Source organism: Aulostomus chinensis, chromosome 3, assembly GCF_037954235.1.
Source record: "Aulostomus chinensis isolate RoL2024-O1b breed Wild chromosome 3, RoL_Achi_v1.0, whole genome shotgun sequence".
Classification (NCBI taxonomy): domain Eukaryota; kingdom Metazoa; phylum Chordata; class Actinopteri; order Syngnathiformes; family Aulostomidae; genus Aulostomus; species Aulostomus chinensis.
Genome location: NC_141322.1, coordinates 20,775,301 through 20,796,564, shown reverse-complemented (window position 1 = coordinate 20,796,564; position 21,264 = coordinate 20,775,301). Strand labels below are relative to the sequence as shown.

The window sequence follows — 21,264 nt, the reverse complement described above, 5'->3', positions numbered from 1 at the left end:
GGAGGAAGGCATTAGGATTGAAATACTGAGGACTTCACACCCTACAAAATAGGCTAATATATTCAATAAAAATGTGATACTTGATCCGTTATGCCCCTGCATGTGCTTATTTGGAGGAAATACAAATATAGCCGTCTCCTCAGCAGTGCTCTCATAGCTCAGCCAGTTGTTCCTGCCTCAAGTCTTATTGTGGAATGGCCTTTGTTATTAAAAAAAAACAACTCACTCAGTTGTCTTCATCTCCGACTCACAAGCTTTACTGTACTTCTGCAACATAAAAATGCTTAGCAGCTCCACTGGTATGTACAGTATTTTCTTATTCCTCATTAAAAATGCTTCTGTGATTCAGTTCAACATCAGATTAAAGAATATTTGCTTGATAGGTTAATACAGACTTAGAATTTATAAAACACAATATTAGAATTTAGATGTATGATACATGTCACACATGGCTAAAGTAAATTCATGTAGCTGAACCAGCAGCTCAGATAGTATTGGGGGTTTTCTTGCTTTTTAATATGTGTGTGTGTGTGTGTGTGTAAATATACATAAACACGTTATCATTTGCTTTTTGAAAAAGCTTATAAGCTTGTCATTTGCTCCATAGCAAACTGCTTTGCTGTAGCTTATTTAGTGAAATATTTATTACAAAACCGTAACTGGCAGCAAATGTGTTTGTTTACAACAAATGCAAACTCACACTTACATAAGCAGTAAAAATGCTATCACTATGTGTGGTGGTTCTCTAATTGGTCTATTTTTATCCCAGGAGCCCAACTGGTCAGACTACAGCATGCGTGTCCAGGCTGGTAGAAAAACTGTGAGGTCACTAGACTGTCACTAACATTATCACCATATGTTGAAGATTTGCAGTTATCTTAACCCAGAGGATGTTTACGTGATAACAGGCAGCAGTTGACAACCACGTGATTGTGAAGGGTCGAGTTGCTCAACCGACAGATAGAATATAGTTCACCAATTAATTCCAGAACTTATGTCGGCAATGACGTATGTTGTTAGGAGAAATGTAGAATTAATGTTGTTGTTTTTTTAATGTCTCGCTTAAAATACGGTTTGTTTATAATTAAAAGTTTTAGTGAGAACTGAAGGAAAGTAGTTTCTCTGTTATACAGTATAATCCAGCAGTCTGAAGGGTAATGAGATGCAGCCTGATTTGCGTAAGTGTTTAAACATCACAAACTTTACTTGCCGCGTTTATATGTAAACCTTCATGTGTAAAATTGTGTAATATCAGATGATCACAAACACAAGTAATTAAGTCTGATGCTTTCAAATTTATTTCTTATGACATGTGACACATCGAACAAACAAATCATATTGTATGATTTCTTGCATCGTGTCTCAAGACGGATGTTCATTCTTCAGCCTCCTTTCCCTTTAAAGTGATACAGAAAAAGAGATGTCAGTGGTCAGTGGAGCCAAATCAGTCCGTCTCAGAGAGTAATTGGTGCTTCATTGAATGAAGAGTATCCAAAAAAACACACCCTGACAATATCACGGCTCTTGGCTCTCAGCTTGTTGACCTGGGACTCAGCGATGTCAGCTCGCTCCTCAGCCTCCTCCAGTTCATGCTGGACCCTCCTGAACCTGGACAGGTGGGTGTTGGCCTGCTCCTCCTGCAAGACGTGAGGTAACAGCACAGTGATATTCTGACTCATTGCGCAGGTTCATGACAAGACGTTGTGTTCCTATTTGGCCACTCACAGCTTCCTCAGACTGCCTCTTGAAGGATTTCATTTTAACTTGCAGCTTGTCCACCAGATCCTGAAGTCTTGCAATATTCTTCTTGTCCTCCTCAGCCTGGAGGTGATGCACGATACACAAGTCAAAAGTATAATCTAACATGGACTGTTCACAGTTCAGCCTCTTCAGAGAGAAAGGAAACCAAACAAGCTACAACACTGAGGATTAATACAGGATTTATACATATAGGAAGGAAACTGAGTGAAAAATTCAAAAACAAATCCTCTATAATTGTGAGATCCTCCACTTAAAGATGAAGCATGCTGATAACTAAACATAGGCAGTTGCTCACAGCTGCCAAGGGTACACCACTCATCATCTGACCTTTACCCAACCACCCCACTTTACTCGCCAGTGAAACAACAGGATGTCATATCAGACAATATCAATGAAGGAATTCAGAAGTTTGACAGATTTTGTAGAAATCAATAATTCAATAAGGCTGCCACAGGAAATGGTGATCAAAAACGATCCAGCTTACACCACTGAGTGGTTCATTTGATGCAGCGTGCTTCAGTTACAGTGGAGAAACGAAAGGGAAAACCCAGTATAGTATGAAAAGTTTTTTTTAGCAGATAAAATAAGCATAAAAACTGAGTATTTACAGAAATGACAGTGCTCTTATTTGTTTGTTTTTTTTGGCCTGTTTTCTTCTTCTCTGTATCATATATCATGGCACTGTTCAGACATAAAATGATAACGCCCTCTAGAGGTTTCAAACACATTCTACCTCCATGTCTCTCTTCAGCCATTCACATTATACAGTGAAATAAAATAAAAATGAATACATAAATGTGAAAATAATTTGGTTTACAATATAAGATTTATGTTTTTGTGGAGTTTACCTGATAAGTCAGTTCCTTCACTCTGCGCTCATATTTGCGGACACCTTTCACTGCTTCAGCTCCTCGTCTCTGCTCAGCCTCCACCTCAGATTCCAGCTCTCTGACCTTCACAATAACAACTCCAGATTTAGCCCAGACAGAACTCAATATGTTTGGACAAGCCAGTGATGGGATGAAACTTTGATGAGCTTGTTAGTTTAGCAGGATTGCGTGTGAACCAAGAAAGACGATGTTTAAAAAGGCTAAAATAAATGTAACTTAATCTCACTCGGGGATTTATTTCAGGTCCAGAGTGTAAGTCTACACAACAATAACAAAACAAGTGAACCTACTCTTGCTTCCAGTTTCTGGAGCTGCTTCTTTCCACCTTTCAAGGCCAGACTCTCAGCCTCATCCAGGCGGTGCTGCAGGTCCTTGACTGTCACCTCCAGGTTCTTCTTCATCCTCTCCAAATGAGCGCTGGTGTCCTGCTCCTTCTTCAGCTCCTCAGCCATCATGGCGGCCTGTAAATATGTTGGGTTGATAGGTTGAGACGTCCTGCGTTGTGGTTGTTAGGCCGTCTGTTTTGGGGTTTTTTTTGCATGTCAATAAGGGGAACTACTTGTCATGTCAGGAAGTGTTAAGTTAACAGGTTGTAGAGCTGAGTGAAAGCAAACTACAAATGAGCGTCTGGCTACCAAAAAAAATCTTCATTGGAAAATGGAAACATTTTAGCTAAGATTGAACAAATATTAATCACTAAAAGGTTAGACTGGAATACACAGTCTGGAGTTTGAGCTCCTCTTCGCTGCTACTTCTGTGACATGTAAATCTATAGTTTCCAACACTGTTTTATCCAATTAAACTTTAACACTTTACTTTCTATCTTGATTTCGTGAGCAATCACAAAACAATCAGCATCTGATCCTCACATACTGTATCCTGTATGACTGAGGAGAGGAAACAGTGCTCACATCAGTGATGGCCTTCTTGGCCTTTTCTTCAGCATTTCTTGCTTCTTGAACAGCATCTTCCACTTCACCTTGGATTTGGACAAGGTCAGCTTCCAACTTCCTTTTGGTGTTTAAAAGATTTGTATTCTAAAAAATAAGAAATTGTGATGAGATATTCAGTGTTTCTGCTCAACAAACGCTTGTGTTTTAACAGCTCAAAACCTGAGAGTGCAGCAGCCCCACACGCTCGCTGGCATCCACCAGCTCCTGCTCAGCCACTTTGCGGCTTCTCTCTGTTTGCTCCAGAGCAACTCTCAGCTCCTCGATCTCAGCCAGCATCAGGTTGTTCCTGCGCTCCACCATGGCCACCTGCTCCTTCATGTCAGCACAACTTCTCAGAGCTTCATCAAGGTGCAGCTGGGCATCCTGAAATCACGATAGTGTTTATTTTAAGCCATATGCATCCTGTACTGCAGCTGTGTTTTGAATCATCCATATTCATGCCTGTACCTTGAGCTGCCCCTGAACATTCCTCAGCTGTTTCTGGGCCTCAGCAGCCTGGCGGTTGGCGTGGCTCAGCTGAATCTCCATCTCATTCAGGTCTCCTTCCATCTTCTTCTTGATTCTCAGGGCATCATTCCTGCTCCTGATCTCAGCATCCAAAGTGCTCTGCATGGTTTCAATCACTCGCTGGCTGTTCCTCTTGATCTGCTCGATCTCCTCATCCTTCTCTGCTATTTTCCTGTCAATTTCATTTTTCACTTGGGTGAGCTCCAGCTGAATACGAACGATCTTTGATTCTTCGTGCTCCAGTGTGGCCTATGAAATAAGATTTAAATATCTTATTTATGTGGCCATCAAAATCAATGTACTGCTTACTCTATCTCTGTTTTGTATGTGCAAATATGGCATTTTGACAACCTCGGCCTCCTCCAGGGCTGTTTGGATTTCTGCTTTCTCAATCTCAGCTGCCTTTTTCCCCTTTTCCAACTCATGAATAGTCTTCCCTGATTCTGAAATAACTTCAGTCAAATCTGTGATTTCCTCTGCAAGAAATACAAAACCAGAAAGTAATCAGGAAATGAATGCCTCAACAGAGGTCAAGAGCAGCAATTAGAGTCATTTTCTCGGTTTGTAATTTAACAGGTTAAGTAAGGCATGTATTTTGTAAAATAGAGTAATGTAATACAAGCATAATGATTTACTACAGTATTAAAGTTGATACCTTTGGGAGAAACAGAAAAAAAATATTACAAACAGGATTTTGTTGCCTTACGTTGCAGGTTCTTGTTCTCCCTCTTCAGGGTCTCCAGATGGTCCAGAGCTTCTTCATAGGAGTTCTTCAGTTTGAACATCTCGGTGCTGAGAGAACGGGACTCTTTTAGAGCTCCTTCCAGCTCTGCCTGGCTCTCCTCATACTTCTGCTTCCACTCGGCAAGAATCTGAACACATCAAACTAATGAGTGTCTTCTGTCACCTCATGTTTAGCGTCAAAGCTGTGCACTGACACAACAAAAGCATCTGACCTTGTCAAAGTTCCTTTGCTTCTTGTCGAGGGCAGCAGCCAGCGCGTTGGCTCGCTCCACATCGATCATCAGATCCTCCACTTCACCCTGCAGTCTCTGTTTAGTCTTTTCCAGAGAGGCACATTTGGCATTTGCAGCCTCCATGGATTCTTCTGCATCCTGGAGACGCTGGGCAAGCTTTTTCCTGTCAAAACACGTCAACTGCTTTAATGGTGATTTACAGAATTGATGCATGTGATTACAAACAAGCAGACAGCAACAGTAGCAGTGCTGAAATTTATCATTACTCGTGTGTACACAAAGATGAAATTCTAAAGTTTTACTTTGCCTCCTCGAGCTCCTCAGTGCGCTGAATGGCATCAGTCTCGTATTTGGTTCTCCACTGAGCCACCTCGCTGTTGGCCTTGGACAGAGCACGCTGCAGCTCAGCCTTGGCCTCCTGCTCCTCCTCATACTGCTCTCTGAGCAGGTCACAGTCATGGCGAGCTGACTGAACAGAGTGAGCCAGGGCGTTCTTGGCCTAGTAATGAACAAATACACATCAATATCAATAAAAACATTCAGGATTTACCTTCCACATTTACTATAACAATACAACAGCAAAGCCCAGTACCTTCACTTCCTCTTCAAGGTGCCGTTTGAGCTCATCAAGCTGATGAATAAATGCCTGCTTGCCCCTGGTTAGCTGTGAAACAAGAGATTCCTTTTCCTCCATCTGACGACTAAACTCCCCTACGGTGGATTAAAAACACAACAAAAAAATTTACCCAACATCTTTCCAAGTGGTTTCTGTTATATTGGTGATTCTGTTTTGCTGTATACTGTTAAACTTTGCATGATCATTTTCACTCACCATTTTCCGTCATCAGTCTTGATCTTTGGACATTCATGTCATTAAGTTGACGCATTTGCTCTTCACTCTTGCACTTAAATTCACTAAGTTGATCTTCAAGGGAGCGGCAAAGTTTCTCCAGGTTAGCCTAAAAAAAGAAATTCAGGAGGGAATAAAATATTGATCAGAGTAATGTGTAATTATTTAATCAAAAGACACATTTGGAAGTTTACTTTTGACTTGGCAACAGCCTCCATGTTGCTGCTGAGGTCATCGATCTCCATCTTGTATTCACACTTCTCTTTCTCCAGTTTCTGTTTGACACGCTGAAGGTTGTCAATCTGCTCCGCCAGTTCTGCCACGCTGTCGGCCTGTTTCTTGCGGAGAGCTGCAGCGGTGGCCTCGTGCTGCAGGGTGGACTCTTCGAGATCACGCCGCAGCTTCTGGAACTCGGCCTCGCGCTTCTTGTTCATCTCAATCTGAACGGACGTTGCGCCGCCGGCTTCTTCAAGTCTCTCACTGATCTCTTCAAGTTCCCTGGAGAGATCGGACCTCTGTTTCTCCACCTTGGCTCGAGCAGCGCGCTCAGCCTCGATCTCCTCCTCCAGCTCCTCAATACGAGCCTGTGGTCACGGCCAGGTTTAAGTATTTGAGTGATAGAGGGTTTCCTGTCTGTATATCATATTACTAAACAATGCAATGTAATTGACGATAACAGATATAATATCTTATTACCCATAAAGATACATTTATACTGTTTCTCTCAAAACTGTCAAGGCAGAAAGTCCCCTGTCAAAGGGCACTAAATAGACAAATCAAAACCCCTCACACCATCACCCCACACCCCAAATTACTTTTATTTTCTCAGGTTTTTAGTTTAATTATACATAGAGATGTTGGTGAGTGTAGAAAATAATCGATACATGAGTCTGTTTTGTTAATGCCTTTTGGAATATAATCAAGATCATCTATGACTGAGACAACCCCAGACATCCATTTACCTGCAGCTCTTTGATTTTCTTCTGCAGCTGAATTCCAAGTGCTTGTTCATCCTCTATCCTATTAAGAAGCTGGCTGATCTCAAAGTCCCTCCTTTAATCATACATATAATACAAATATTAGATTTTGACAACACACAGTCATGTTGGAATTGTGGGTTCTGATATACTTCTTTATTTTCTCTTCAGACTGCTGCTTGTCATTCTCCAGATCCATTATGGATTCGAGGGCCAGTTTCAGATCTCCTTCCAGCTTCCTCTTAGCTCGCTCCAGATCCATACGAAGCTTCTTCTCTTGCTCCAGGGAACCTTCAAGCTTGTGCAGTCACATACAGCGTGATGAGCATGAATATTTGAAACCACTGCAGCACACATCAGAATCCTCTAAAGGCTATAACTTACAGCCAAATGGACACAGAATATATTTTCTTGTGAGTTCAAACATAGAGAGAGGATCTTACATCATCCACTTGCTGCTCCAGCTTGACCTTGGCCTTCGTCAGAGTGTTGACTTTGTCTTCCTCTGCCTGAAGGTCATCAAGGGTCTGTTGATGGGCCTCTTGGAGGGCTTTCTTCTCCTTGCTCAGCTTGGCAATTGTCTCATCTTGAGAAGCCATCTCTTCAACCAGGTTTTTAACCTACATTGGCAACATTTCAAAGGGTTTCAGTACCTTTCAAAGAGGAAATTTAAGTTTTTCTGTTGAATCTACCAACCTTGTTCTCGGTGGCATGCTTCTCCTTCTCTACTTTGGCCAGGGTAAGCTCCAAGTCATCGATGTCTTTCTTCAGCTCTGAGCACTCGTCCTCCAGCTTCCTCTTCTTTGCAGTCAGCTCAGCATTGATTTCCTCCTCATCCTCCAGCCTCTCAGCTGTCTCTTTGACTTTAGCTTCAAGCTGGATCTTTGCTTTAATGAGCCCCTCGCACCTTTCCTCTGCGTCAGCAAGGTTTTCACCCTCCTATATTCACAAACACGTGATTAAACAAACATTTAGTAAAATAAGTCTCATTGACTGAAAATGCAAATTTATTCACTCTCTCTATGTAACGTACAGACTGGATCTGCAGCTGCAGGTCATTCTTCTCCTGCAGCAGAGAAACCATCTTCTCCTCCAGTTCTTTCTTCTTTGCCAGAGCTTTTGCTAGCTCCTCTTTGGTCTTTTCAAAGTCCTCTTTCATTTGGGCCATCTCTTTTTCAGTCTCAGCACTCTTCAGTAGAGGCTTGATTCGGAAGTAAAGCTTCATCCATGGCCATGTTTTGACATTCATGAATGAGCGGATGTTGTACTGGATGGAGTAAATAGCTTCCCTGGTGACACAAGACAAAGAAAAATAGATTTTTTCACTCACAGTTTTAAAGAATACACTCATTTATTTATGCCAAGGGAGTAAAGCTATTTCCCAATGTTGTAATATTGGTCCTTACAGAGCTTTTCAGAAACCTCTAGTATCTTTAGGTCTTCTAAACAGGTAAATGAGGAGAACATGTTATATAGCATACTGTGTTTGACAAGTATGACAAGTTGTAGCCTTTGAATAAGCAGATGGTGACATACTTAAAGGATAGTAACTTGTTTTGATGAGTATGAAAATAATTTGAATCATGGGCTTTGCACGCTCCCTTTCTTTTCCCCACATTTCGGGACTCAAACGCGGTTAAGGAGAATTAACAGTGGGCAGCACATGTGTGAACATCTTCCCAGGTGACAGCTCATTACTTGTTAGTTTACCCAGTTGCTTGAAATGCATGCAGAAGAAGGAGAGTCAACAATTTCTAAAGTAGCCTACTTCATTTGGAGTGAGGCTTGGCAATTACAAACAAGAACAAATGTGCAAAGCATTATTTTAGCTTAGCAAAAAAATGTTAAACACAATAAATTTAACAACGTTGGCCAGTAAATATGACCAAAATAAATCACAAGTCCACTAGCTCAGGTGATCTGTGGGACTGGAGCAGCAATATCCTGTGTCTCCCAGGATCTCATTACGATTGTCAGACACATACTTCTTCCACCATCACTGACTCCACTGCACTGTATCAAATATTCGCCAGGAGCTGCCACTTTGAAGCAACGCTTCATTTCCCTGCAAACATGCGCAGCCCCCTCAGTCTTCTAGAATAAGAAAATCCAAAGTCTTGCCAATAGCTTGCCTCATCACCTGAGGAAACTTAACTTTGACAATATCATGTAAATTTGAAAGTATGAAACATACCCTTCCACAAAAAGTTTAGTTTACAGCACAGAACAATCTCACTCTTCAATATAAAAGTCATTTCTGTCATATTAAATCAAAATATACTGAATAATTCTGCCTGGAAAAAGGATGATGCAATATGACTAATACTATTACACCAGACAAACACTACTAAGACAGAATTACTTGACAAATATCTTAGTGAGATGAGTTCAAGACTTATACTCTTACCTCAAAAAATACTTTTACTGACTGCATCGGCAGATTACTTTACTAATGAAAAGCAAAAAAAATCTCAACAGGGTGATTTTTGCTTTGACAAAAATACTAAACACTTTACCAGACTTTGTTTGTTACTGTGTATTTTCAATTGAGCATGACATCAAAAGTACAGTATCATAGTTCTGATACTATATATTTGTCTAAGCCAGTAGGTTCAGTGCAGACATTAAAACCAGCACTGAAGCATATACAACCTTCAGATAGAAGTGAAAGAAACAAACAGGCCAGTATGAGTCCGTCTTTGTCAGCAAGGTAAAATGCACCTGTATCAACCTGCATCTAAAATCCATGTTGAATGTTTTTTTCTTTTTCTTTTCTTCTTTATTTTGGTTAAAACTACTGTCATTTTAAAAATAGTAAAACTACCTCCTCTCCATCATCTTGGCAAACTCTCGTCTCATGAGAAATGCTCTGCAGAGGGCCTGAGTCATTGTAACCAGTTCAACCAGTTTCTCATCTCTCATTTCCTCCAGTGTTCCCAGGAGACCGGCTTTGAAGAACACCTGTTGATACATGTAAGAATGCTCACTTAGTCAAAGCATTATCAGGTAATTGAATTATTCCATGATTATACATAAATCAGGACATTCACCTTGGTATGACCAAATTTATACTGGGATTTTTCCACATTTATAGATTCAAGGAGTTTCTCAGAGGCCTTCTTGTTGTCGATGAACTGCCCTTCCGGGATGACACTGGCATTCAATACTTTGTATCTGAAAAAATGCAGGTGAGTCAGATATTGGTGAAGCATAGGTATCGTTCTGTTAATGTTGTGGATAACTACCTCTGTTTGAAGTCGCCGTAGAGGATTCTGCTGGGGAAACCTTTCCTGCAGATCCTGATTCCTTCCAGCACGCCGTTACACCGTAGCTGGTGGATGACCAGGGCGTTCTCCATCAGTCCTTAGACAGTAACAAAGACATCATGGGTTGTAACTCTGCAGAGGGCCAATTGTGAACTATTCATGTTAACTTACCTGGGGTTTTTGTTTCATTTGGAATTAAACAGCGCACAAAATGTGGGTGAGTGCTTCTCAAGTTTGTCATCAACTTGCCCAAGTTTTCCTGATGAGAGGCAAAACAGTTATAATTTCTTTTGTCAAACAGAAAACAAAGGTTGACACTGACAATCACGTAAAAGGTGATTTATACGGTGTGTCATCAAGTTTCAGGTCGTAGAGATTGAAGGTATAAAGCTTTTCACCTTAAAGACACACATTTTCTCATTTTTAAATGTTTTACAGAAAATCTGATAATCATGTCTATTTTTTTCTGTACTGGGAGACCTGGAACATCTGTGATGAAAAATCTAAGAAATCAAGCTCATACATAGCTTTAATACAGTTGAAAGAAGATCTATAATGTCATCTATATGGTCATCGATGTACAAAATGCATGAAGCAAAATGTTAAAATGTCCTGTTATGAAACATCCCCTGTATTTATGTGAACATGTGATGTATTTGCAGAATCTTAACTCACCCTGAAGAGAGCGGACACTGTCTGGAAAGAACCACCCTTCTTCTTGACAGCTTTCTTTCCTTTGGCCTCTGTAAATGCATTTACAAATAAATGTTCATTAAAAAAGTTTTATGAATAAATCATATGATTTTATGAGGTTGGTAAATACATTCGTCAAAGTTGTATCAGTTTAATAATGGGATTATTCATGACAATCTTTCCTTTGTTGTTTATCAGCTATTTGTACTCATCTTGCCATTTTAATGCTTTTAGTTCTCAAGTAACGTAAGTCAGTATGGTCAAATATATCATAATATTACCATATTACCATGATGCAGTAAACCTTAGTTGGTGTCTACTGTAGCACAGGGGAAAAGGTTAAAAAAAAAAACTTAATATTTTTTGCACAAAAGAGGTACAGAAGAATTGATTCTTGTGAAATCTTTCCTCCGTGTTTTGATCTTGAATGTACGACCCTCACCCTCCGCTCCAGCATGTGTCGCATAGAGGTGAGCCAGCAGTTTGGCTGCAGACTTCTGGTAGAGCTGAACAACTGAGTCATTCAGGGGGTCTTTGTTCTTGTCCAGCCAGCCGTTGACATTGTAATCAACAGTACCGGCATAGTGGACCAGGGCGAAGTGGGCCTCAGCTTTGCCTTTGGCTGGCTTTGGTTTCTGGAAGGGGGCACTTTTGCCAATATGCTGGTCATAGAGCTTGTTCTTGAAGGTCATGTCTGTGGCCTTGGGGACAATGCACTCCTCTTCAAGGATGGAGAAGATGCCCATTGGCTGTTGATCAAAACAAAAAAGATATTCTGGATTGGCAGTCATTGGTGAAGATCATTTTCTCGTAAACACATAAACCTTTGTTATTGTACCTTCTCAATAAGCTCAATGCAGGCAGCCAAGTCCATGCCAAAGTCAATGAACTCCCATTCAATTCCTTCTTTCTTGTACTCTTCTTGCTCCAGGACAAACATGTGGTGGTTGAAAAACTGTTGCAGTTTTTCATTGGTGAAGTTGATGCACAGCTGCTCCAAGCTGTTGAACTTTGGGTCAAAGATAAAGAGCCGCTGTTTTATTCTGGAGGTTCATGCAACATAGAAAAGTATTATTTGAGGTTTACTTACATCAAAAATTTCAAAGCCGGCAATATCCAAGACGCCAATGAAATAGTTTCTAGCCTGCTTAGTATCCAGCATCTCATTGATTCTGACCACCATCCACAAGAACATTTTCTCATAGACAGACTTGGTGAGAGCCATGACAGCGTTGTGAACCTAGTTTCAAAAATGTAATAGTTTGTACAAATACTTTCACAGTTAAAGTTTTATTACCTGATGTCTTTACAGAAATTACCTGCGGTACAGTTTGACCCTTGACCACCATTTCATTGCCAACCTTGACTCGTGGGCAGCATAAAGCCTTGAGCATATCTGCAGAGTTGAGGCCCATGAGGTAGGCAATTTTATCAGCCACTGAGGACAACACATACAAGGAAAGATGAAACATATCATATCCACAGGTGACTAGTGGTGATATGAGCATCAAAGTTATTCTTAAATGTATCCATATTCTCTATGAGTTGGACTGAAAAAACAGTCTTTTCATGTAGAAAATGATGAAAAAGAACACTGGATGTCCAGTTGTACAGCTGATCAATTTTACTCAGGTATTTACCCTCAGTGCCGTCAGGCTCAGCCTGCTCCTCTCGCTGCTTCTGCTTGAACTTCATGTTCCCATGATGCATCACGGCTCCAGTCAATTTATACATGCTTATCTTCTCTTCTGGAGTAAAGCCCAGGATGTCAATAGCTGTCTGTAGGACAAACAAACAAACAAAAAAACATTGATACCATATCTTAAGAGCTCTGTTTTAGATATTGCAGCACTTCTACTCACATCAGTGGCCATGAACTCCTCAACATCATTGATGCTCTTGACAGTAATTTCACCCTGACTGATCATGGGATAGTCAAAGGGGTTGGTGGTGATGAGGAGCGCCTCTGAAAAGTATTTGTTGGAATTCAATACTCAGACCTGGGTGAAGTGTGCATTTGTGTTAAAGGTGATGATTAATATAAATGATGAGGTGTCGAACTGCTCACCCAGCAGCTCAGGTTTGTGGCCCGTTGTGAGCTGATAGAAGATGTGGTAGCTCCTCTCAGCAGACAGCTGGAACGTCACTCGAGACTTCTCCAGCAGATCTGTCAAACAAGGAAATGAAGAGGTCAACAGTTAGCTTACTGCTCCAACCGCCTGGATGATAACTGCCTGGACGCTTACATGTTTCAATATCAGCTGAAGCCAACTTTCCAGTCGTTCCAAAATGGATTCTGATGAATTTACCCTACAGAAAAATGCAGATGTCAGTGTGGGCACATTTGTAACATGTATCTGAGCACTTACAGGCTAATATCGTTGTGTTTACTGTTTAGCATTTGCTCTCAAGCCTTTCCACTTGCCACACTACAAATATATAATGAATACCAACAAATCGTTTATGATACAGGTAAAAGGAGAGCAATTTGGCAAAAGCCTCAAAATGGAGATAATGATAATGAACTATATACTGCCATAGTGTCGTTATATAAAAATAAATAACCCTGAAAGAGGACTTCCAGCTCTTGAAGACATAAAACTTACAAAGCGGGATGAGTTGTCATTCCTCACAGTCTTGGCATTACCATAAGCCTCCAGCAGGGGATTGGCTGCAATGATTTGATCCTCCAGCGAACCCTTAAAATGACATTAAAGGACGTGATTTTTTTCCTTGTGATTTATATTTTCATAGATATAATACATATGTACAGTAAATTACTCATTACCTGCAATTTTCCAGGAACCTGCTCAGTTTTCTTCCCTCCAGCCACTGCGATCGTCGCAAAGTACTGGATGACACGTTTAGTGTTGACAGTTTTTCCTGCTCCGGATTCTCCGCTATAGACAAATTTCAGACACATGGGTTGGTGCGACTTCGATGAAAATGGAGCTCCGCACTGAGTTTTTATCATAACTTGATTTAGCCACGATATCTGTCAAGTGAAAACCTGATATTGTAACAGTATTAATTGAACTGGCTTACGTAATCAGGATCGACTGATTCTCCCGATCTGTTGAGAGAATAAAAAGCAAAAACATTCAGGGTTCAAAGTTCAAAGAATGTTTATTATCTCAGGGGGGTAATTTTGTCTGCAGCAAGCAGTCTTTAAATCATACCTACCAACATTTACAAGCACAAAATAAATAGAAAAATAGCTAAAACAAAACAAAATAGCAACAAAGGCCAGTGATGAACAAAAGTAAATCTACTTATTTAGCAGAGCAATGGCAGCAGGGACAAGAGTATTTAAATCTGTTTGTCCTTCATTTTACATTATCGTATCAATCCATGAACACTACCACTGCATTACAATATAATATTGGAGAAATCCATGTGTCACTAAATACTGTTTTCCAGTGAGAAAAACACTGCTGTGCAAAGCCTAAAAACAAAATATAATAATCAAAAGCAGGTGTATTCAATTGTTGTTTATATAAAATGGCAAAAGATACCTTGGAGCATGAACTGATAGGCGTTATCAGAGATGGAGAAGATGTGGGGTGGAGCCTCAATCCTCTTCTTGCCTCTGTATCCTGTTACAACCACTGTGTCGTACACTGGGAGCCACTTGTAGGGGTTCACAGTGACGCAGAACAAACCTGAATAGGTCTGTTTTAAGAAGAGGATAATAGCTTTTTAGTGTTTATTATTATTATTATCCAGCTGGAACCCTTCCCTCCCAGGATGCAGGGTTACTTGTGGTTCCTAAAGTTTCTAAAAGTAGAATGGGAGCCAGAGCCTTCAGCTATCAGGCTCCCCTCCTGTGGAACCGTCTCCCAGCTTTGGTCTGGGATGCAGACACCCTCTCGACCTTTAAGAGCAGACTTAAGACCTTCCTTTTTGATCAGGCTTATAGTTGGGCTGCTTAGGCTGGCCCTTAGATATGCTGCTGTAGGCTTAGGCTGCTGGGGGATCTCTCATGGTGCACTGGGCTTCTCTCTACTCCTCTCTGTCCTCCTATACGTGTCATACATAAATCATACTCATATGTGTTACTAACTGGTCTTCTTCTCCGGAGCCTTCAGGCTCCCCTCATCCCAGATCCTGGGTGCTGCTGGAGGAGGCTGCAGACCTGAGGAGGCTCAAGCTGCCACCCGTAGCTCCACCTGCTCACGTCCCCGTCTGTCCATCAGTCTCTTCCTCTTCATCTCTGTCCCCCTCTTTCCTTCTGCCTATCTGTCTTCCTCCATTATCTGTCTTTGTCTCTGTCCTGCTCTCCTGCTCTCTTTCACCCCAACCGGTCAAAGCAGACGGCCGTCCCCACTGAGCCTGGATCTGCTCAACGTTCCTGCCTTTTAAAGGAAGGTTTTCCTCGCTGCTGTGCAGGATGTGCTTGCTGATGGAGATAACTTTTGTTGTGATTTGGTGCGATACACATGAAAATGACTTGACCTGACTAGTGTGTAAAAAAAAATAAAAAATCACATATATATATATATACGTATATATGAGACAGTGTGTGTGTGTGTGTGTGTGTATATCTATATATCTATATAGATATACACACACATATATATATATATATACATATACATACACACATATATAAAAAATTGTACTTCAAATTTAAATTTGTCTCACGTAGATCATCCATGCTGCATAGCGCTCTTTGAGGTTATACAGCACAGCAGGCTCACTGAGGTGGGTCATCATGGCCATGTCCTCAATCTTATCGAACTTTGGAGGGTTCATGGGGAAGATTTCATCATCCTTGACATTGAGAGTCTACACACAAACAGTATCATCAGTCTGTAACATCATTATGAAAACCATGTGGTGATAAACTGTTATCATCTTGACCAGGGTAACATACATCAGCATCTCTGAATAGGTGAAAGTTTTCTTACCTTCCCACCCTTGATCTCAACAGTGGCTTTGCCACCCTCCTTTTTCACCAGCTTCCCCTTCACGTACATCTCAGTGGGCTCAGCTACAAAGAACGCTGTTTTAGCATCAAAGGGAGTGTTTTGAGCTTCAAGCCGCTCTTTTTCTGGCTTCCGGAGGAATATGGCCGCCGGGCCAAAACACTCCATTTCTGGGTCCCCACTCATGATGCCTCCTTAATAAAAAGCAAAAGTATTGAGTCAAAAGCTAAAACTATATTCTTATGTTTTTATTTATATATTTATTTATATATATGCATAAATATCAATATACCTTTTTGTTGCCCAAGGACCCAGTTGCTGTATGGTGACTAAAACATATCAAAGTCAAATCAGCAAAATGTGCAAACCTTGCTTGTTGCTCAATGTTTGTCTGTTCAGGCAAATTTCTACCAATCATGGACATTAATAATCATTGCAAGAGTATGATAGAGGACTCACCTTGTTGGAAGCCTATCAGTCCAAAACTTTTGAGGAGCGTGGGAGGGCTTCTTTTATACGGATGAGCCTGGTCACCAAGGAGGAAGAGCCTTCCTCTTTAGGTCAGTGACCTTATCTTGGAAGAATGGTTTCAGATGTCGTCCCCTTCTCCTCATCACAACTGCTGCTTTATTATGTAGAACAAAAAACAAGAACAAATCACAAAACAAAAAGATCAAAACTGCATATTCCACTCCTTCACAAAACAGTATGGTACAGTGTGCATGAGTTAATTATTATCCTGACACTTGAATATCTTGAACATTTTAGCTGTGAATTATCATTGAAGTGTGAGGAATTATTGATTGTGTATTTTTAGATACTAAAGGGCTTAAGAATAAAGCCTGGATTAAGCTGTTACTCAGAATCTTTAAATACTGTATGTGTCTCAAAAAGTCTTTAGGTTTAGGCGGTTCATCTCTATCCAAACATGAAAGCCGGTTAAACCAACCGACATTTGGCATTGACATTGTCTCAAACATCTCCAGTGCATTAAGCCAAGGGCTTGGCGAAAGCTAATTTAAGATCCCATTATGGTCCATTATGCTTTCTCACGAAAAGAAAAACGACACCAAACAGACTTTGCCTGTATTCTCTTGTGGTGTGATTAGGTTGCAATAAAAAGGTGACATTCAATATGTCTGGCCTTTCTTTACCATCTTATTAGGACATAAAGCAAATATAGTCTCTTGCTAACAAATGCTCAAGCTCTGACTCGAGCAATTGTTGACAAACGGACTGACCACTTCTGTTAATTACATGTCAGATGTATTTCAGCATCCCATTACTAGACACATGAGAAAAAAGTCCAGCTGAGAAGCTCCCTATTCTTGGTTCAGTATTGTGACTAGGTCTCCAGACCTAAAGACATCGAGGTGCTCCATGGTCTGAGTACTGGCACTAACAATACTTATTGTTTGGTTACAGCTGGGGGCCACTGGTGCTACAAACCCTTGTGCTGTTTTGGGAAATATGTGCAACAACATAAGGTATGTCTAGCTGTATAATTTATAATATATAAACATAAAGATAACAAATTTTATGTTTACAGGCTACACAGATATGAAGAAAAAGGAAATGTATCTTGTTTGAATATAATAAGATGTAGCATGCTGGACTGTATTAAATATAATACATTGAAAAAGAATACGATTAAAAAATAAGTCATCTAATTTTATGCAGAGTTTATGTTCCTCTATGGATTCGGTAAACACAAAAATCAGATATATAATCTGAAGGCAACTGTCAGCATTTTAACTGTTTTGGATGCGGTTTTTGAGATGAGACTGAGAAATCAGTCTGATACTTGCTCTTCATTAGAGATTTAAGACTTCAGCGCAGGAGAAGTTCTCCACAAAACTGAAAAAAATATTAAAAACAGTGCAGCTGTTACAAATTACTCAATTCAAATACTTTTCAGTCTGTGGCATTTGTTTTATAAACTCTAGTCTCAAGATGTTTTAGTTTCTTTATTGCTCTGCTATTTCAAAGAACAGAACCCACAATTACTTGCTAATGATATTCAAATGAAAGAAAGTTGACAGTTTTATGAAATAATGGCTTGATAGTGGCACAGCAGCTCAGCCGCGTCCTCACAATGGCAAAGCAGCAACGAATGTTCCCCTGTGTTGATGGAACAACTCTGTGGAGGTGTGACGTAGCACACTGAGAATGCTCTTGTGTGTGAGTGTGTGTGTGTGTGTGTGTGTGTGTGTGTGTGTGTGTGTGTGCGTGTGTGTGTGTGTGTGTGTGTGCGTGTGTGCGTGCCTGTGCGTTTTATCTTGTCTTGTGTGGTCTGGAAATTCAAATTACTAAAGACATGATGGGGGCAAAGAAATACGATTGTGAGATTGTGCATGTTGCTCTTCTCTTAACAACCACCAGCTGTGCTTGTAATACGGAGACCAACAAGTTCAGGTAAGTCAGCTACTTACTTATTACTTCCTGTAAAAGGTGCTTGTTGTGGCACTGTCTTCTACAACTGTAACTCAGCATAAAAAGCATAAGAAGTAAAATTGATATTGTCCCATGCCCAATGTATATTACACATCAGACTATTGAAGTACAGATCAGTTTTGCACGGTTGAATTACAGTACAGTTGTACAGTAAATGAAGATGGCGATGATAGCAATGATAATGATCTGTTATTATTGTTGTCCTGCTGGATATTGGTTATGTAAGTTGAACAGCATGACTACCGACACATTTTCCATATGCGCAGCATTACGGTAGACATGTACAAAACAAAAATAAATAGGTTAAAAAAAATCTATTTGAATGTTGACATATCTTCAGAAACACTGAATTACAGGAAAAGGTACGCAATATCAAGGTTAAATAGTATGTAGTAATGGGGGATGCAGGGCTCACCCTGACCTGACCTGATAGAGTTCCCTGTCTGCTTGCATCTGGACCCTTGACAGGCATGTCAGTGTTTTATAATGGTCGAATTTTGAAAGCCAATTTTTGAGATCAATGTATAAACCGGATTTTTATTCTTTCAGTCAAAGGTGGCTGTCTACTGATGGAAGTTCTTATTCTTATTAGTTTGTGTATGAGGATGCGCGTATCATCAAAAATTGTTACTCAAAGCTGAATATTCATGAAACATCTCTGGACCAACATCATCCCAAATTTGTCCAACACATTTCAAAGCAGAATCAGGCAAGTGTGGAACAAGGTAAGTAGCGTGACGCGACATTTTATGAAGATCGTAAGAGAAATAAAAGGATCTCAGTTTGCTGACTTGAAAGTCATTAATGCCTGATAACTGTTCTAATTTGTAACTTATTTCAGGCTTCCTTGACAAGTGCAGTGAGAACTGGGGTTGGGGTACAAATTGGTACAACATAGCATTGCCTTATTTTGTGTATTATATTGACAGGGCTACTATTTTGCAGTATTTTACTAAATAAGTAAATTACAGTAGACATGCAGCATACTAGAGGTTGATGACTGTTAATCATGATCAAGAGAAGTAACCTTACACGAACAAATATGTTGAAATATAAGGTAAAGATGATGAGGTTTACTGTAGCAAACCAAATCTTTTTACAAGGTTCAAGATGTAAAGGTTGTCTCTGATATTATTCATGCTTTACTATTTTACAACCACATGCTTTTACTATTTTCAGTTGTTTGCCAAGTTACAGTGGAGTGTATGTGGGAGTCGAGCGCTCTGGATTAAAAGAGCACGAAAGTGAAGAGTTCATTCAAGAATGACTCAACTTAGCTGTCTCTAGCTAGGTGGTGTAGCACTACTTGTTTTTGATGTATTCTTTGTAATTCTAGCCCTTCCCTCTCCCCTGCAGGAGCCTGGAACACATTGAACTTCACATCAGCTGGATGTGCTCACTACTGACAATAAATGTCTTTGCTCATCTATCAACAGTTGGCGGCATCATTTTCCAACCATTCAAGCAGATAAAACTATTTTTGATTTGGTCTTGGACTTAAATGTACAACTCACGTGCAGTGGTACGATTCACAGCAAACAGTATTAAACAGTTCCAAGCATTTGTTCCTTAAGTACAGCTGTGACAGAAAAATGTTCATAATTAGCTTAGCTTACCTTCAACTATGGGCTACTTTTAATGTTTCTCTCACTCACCATGAAGCAGCTCATCTTCTATCTCAATCAAATTTCCTTTCTTCTTCTTTTCCATGTTCCTGTGAAAGTTGGGGATTAAACTCACTTGTCAATTTTTTTTTTTTTACACCTTAAAACTAAAGCAGTATGAGCCAATGGTCCCGCTATAGATCCCTCCTTCATCCTCAGGTCATCCTTTTGATAACTAACTGATAACAACTTATATGTGCTCTAGTGGTGTCAGACGACTGGATTGTTGTGATTATAACCCTGTGAGACTGGCGTTTGTAGTTGCCAATAGTCTTTATTTCAGTTTGACCCTTTTTAATTCACCACACTTGCCCTTGTACACCCTCATTACTATGGAAATGCAAATAGCTGAGCGTTCAGTTTTCACCTGCTGCTGCTTGGTGACTGACGGCAACATCAGTATTGCAGCATGAGGATAATGCATGTTAAGACTGGATGGAGTTTCAGAGACATTGCAATCTCTTGCAGTAACTTTCCAGAAAATTCTGAAGTGCATGCGTTCACTAATTTCAGTCTGGGGGAAACATCTACTCCTCTGCATCTGCAATAACTATCATTACAAATAGTACAATTCTGGTTTTCCCACTTTCAGGGACTGACTTTGTTCCAAAATGATGATAAATGACTATGCTCTTGTAAGCCCAAGCAGGGGCATTCAACAGAACATAATGTATATATAATATATAAAATATATTGTTTCTACAGACCCAATTATCATATACGACATCTACTCAGGTATGGGACCACTTAAAATGTTTTTTAACCCACATATTTACACAATAACTAACTCTGCATTTTACTTTGATCTGGTATGATCTGTGAATTCATGCAATATTCATGAATTTAAATTCTGACTAAATGAAACAAAAAAGGAATATGAAACACATTTAAAATGAAAGTAGGCCAAGTTGCTGTTAAATAGTTACTTTGAAACATGAATGTAAAATCATAAGCAAACATCTAGATTTGTGTAAGAATCATACCATGTTTGAAGAGGGTTGCGATAAACCGCCTTGAGAGTCTCACCATCTTCTGAACTCCCACAGGAAAATGTTAAGAAAAAAACAAAAATTGATATTTTTAACACTGTTTTTATTTTTTTAAGAGTGTAAATCACTTAGCATAGGTGATAGTTTCCATACTTATTTTGAGTGATGGGGGTCAGAGGATGATAATGGCAGAAGCTGGTAACATTAGAAGTGTCTTTGCACTTGAGCTATGAGGCCCCCCTCTGGTGTTCAGAAGACGCCACTGATTCTCCCCATCAACACTAATACACACACATTTACACACATTCTTGCGACCAAAGAAACCCACTTAACACATGCATTTGGAGGTGCTTCA

The 21,264-nt window shown here is 40.1% G+C and overlaps 1 protein-coding gene across 1 annotated transcript; it reads right to left on the bottom strand.

The window, feature by feature from the left end:
* Positions 1–1,279: 1,279 nt before the first annotated feature.
* On the bottom strand, positions 1,280–19,971 carry LOC147268181 (myosin heavy chain, fast skeletal muscle-like). The gene is made up of 42 exons (XM_086199506.1): positions 19,912–19,971; positions 16,262–16,424; positions 16,095–16,131; positions 15,785–15,996; positions 15,519–15,662; positions 14,390–14,546; positions 13,920–13,947; positions 13,663–13,774; positions 13,481–13,573; positions 13,121–13,184; positions 12,943–13,041; positions 12,737–12,840; positions 12,515–12,653; positions 12,194–12,312; positions 11,965–12,114; positions 11,713–11,883; positions 11,317–11,623; positions 10,857–10,924; positions 10,353–10,440; positions 10,161–10,278; positions 9,966–10,089; positions 9,740–9,876; positions 7,949–8,204; positions 7,612–7,854; positions 7,359–7,535; positions 7,068–7,213; positions 6,901–6,991; positions 6,133–6,522; positions 5,921–6,047; positions 5,681–5,799; positions 5,391–5,587; positions 5,068–5,251; positions 4,818–4,983; positions 4,463–4,587; positions 4,052–4,360; positions 3,764–3,967; positions 3,563–3,688; positions 2,942–3,112; positions 2,610–2,714; positions 1,726–1,821; positions 1,506–1,637; positions 1,280–1,396 (listed from the first exon to the last, which is right to left on the bottom strand). Exons 4-42 carry the CDS (start codon positions 15,986–15,988, stop codon positions 1,376–1,378), a joined length of 5,811 nt encoding a protein of 1,936 aa, XP_086055632.1. The 5' UTR covers positions 15,989–15,996; positions 16,095–16,131; positions 16,262–16,424; positions 19,912–19,971; the 3' UTR covers positions 1,280–1,375.
* Positions 19,972–21,264: the final 1,293 nt, after the last annotated feature.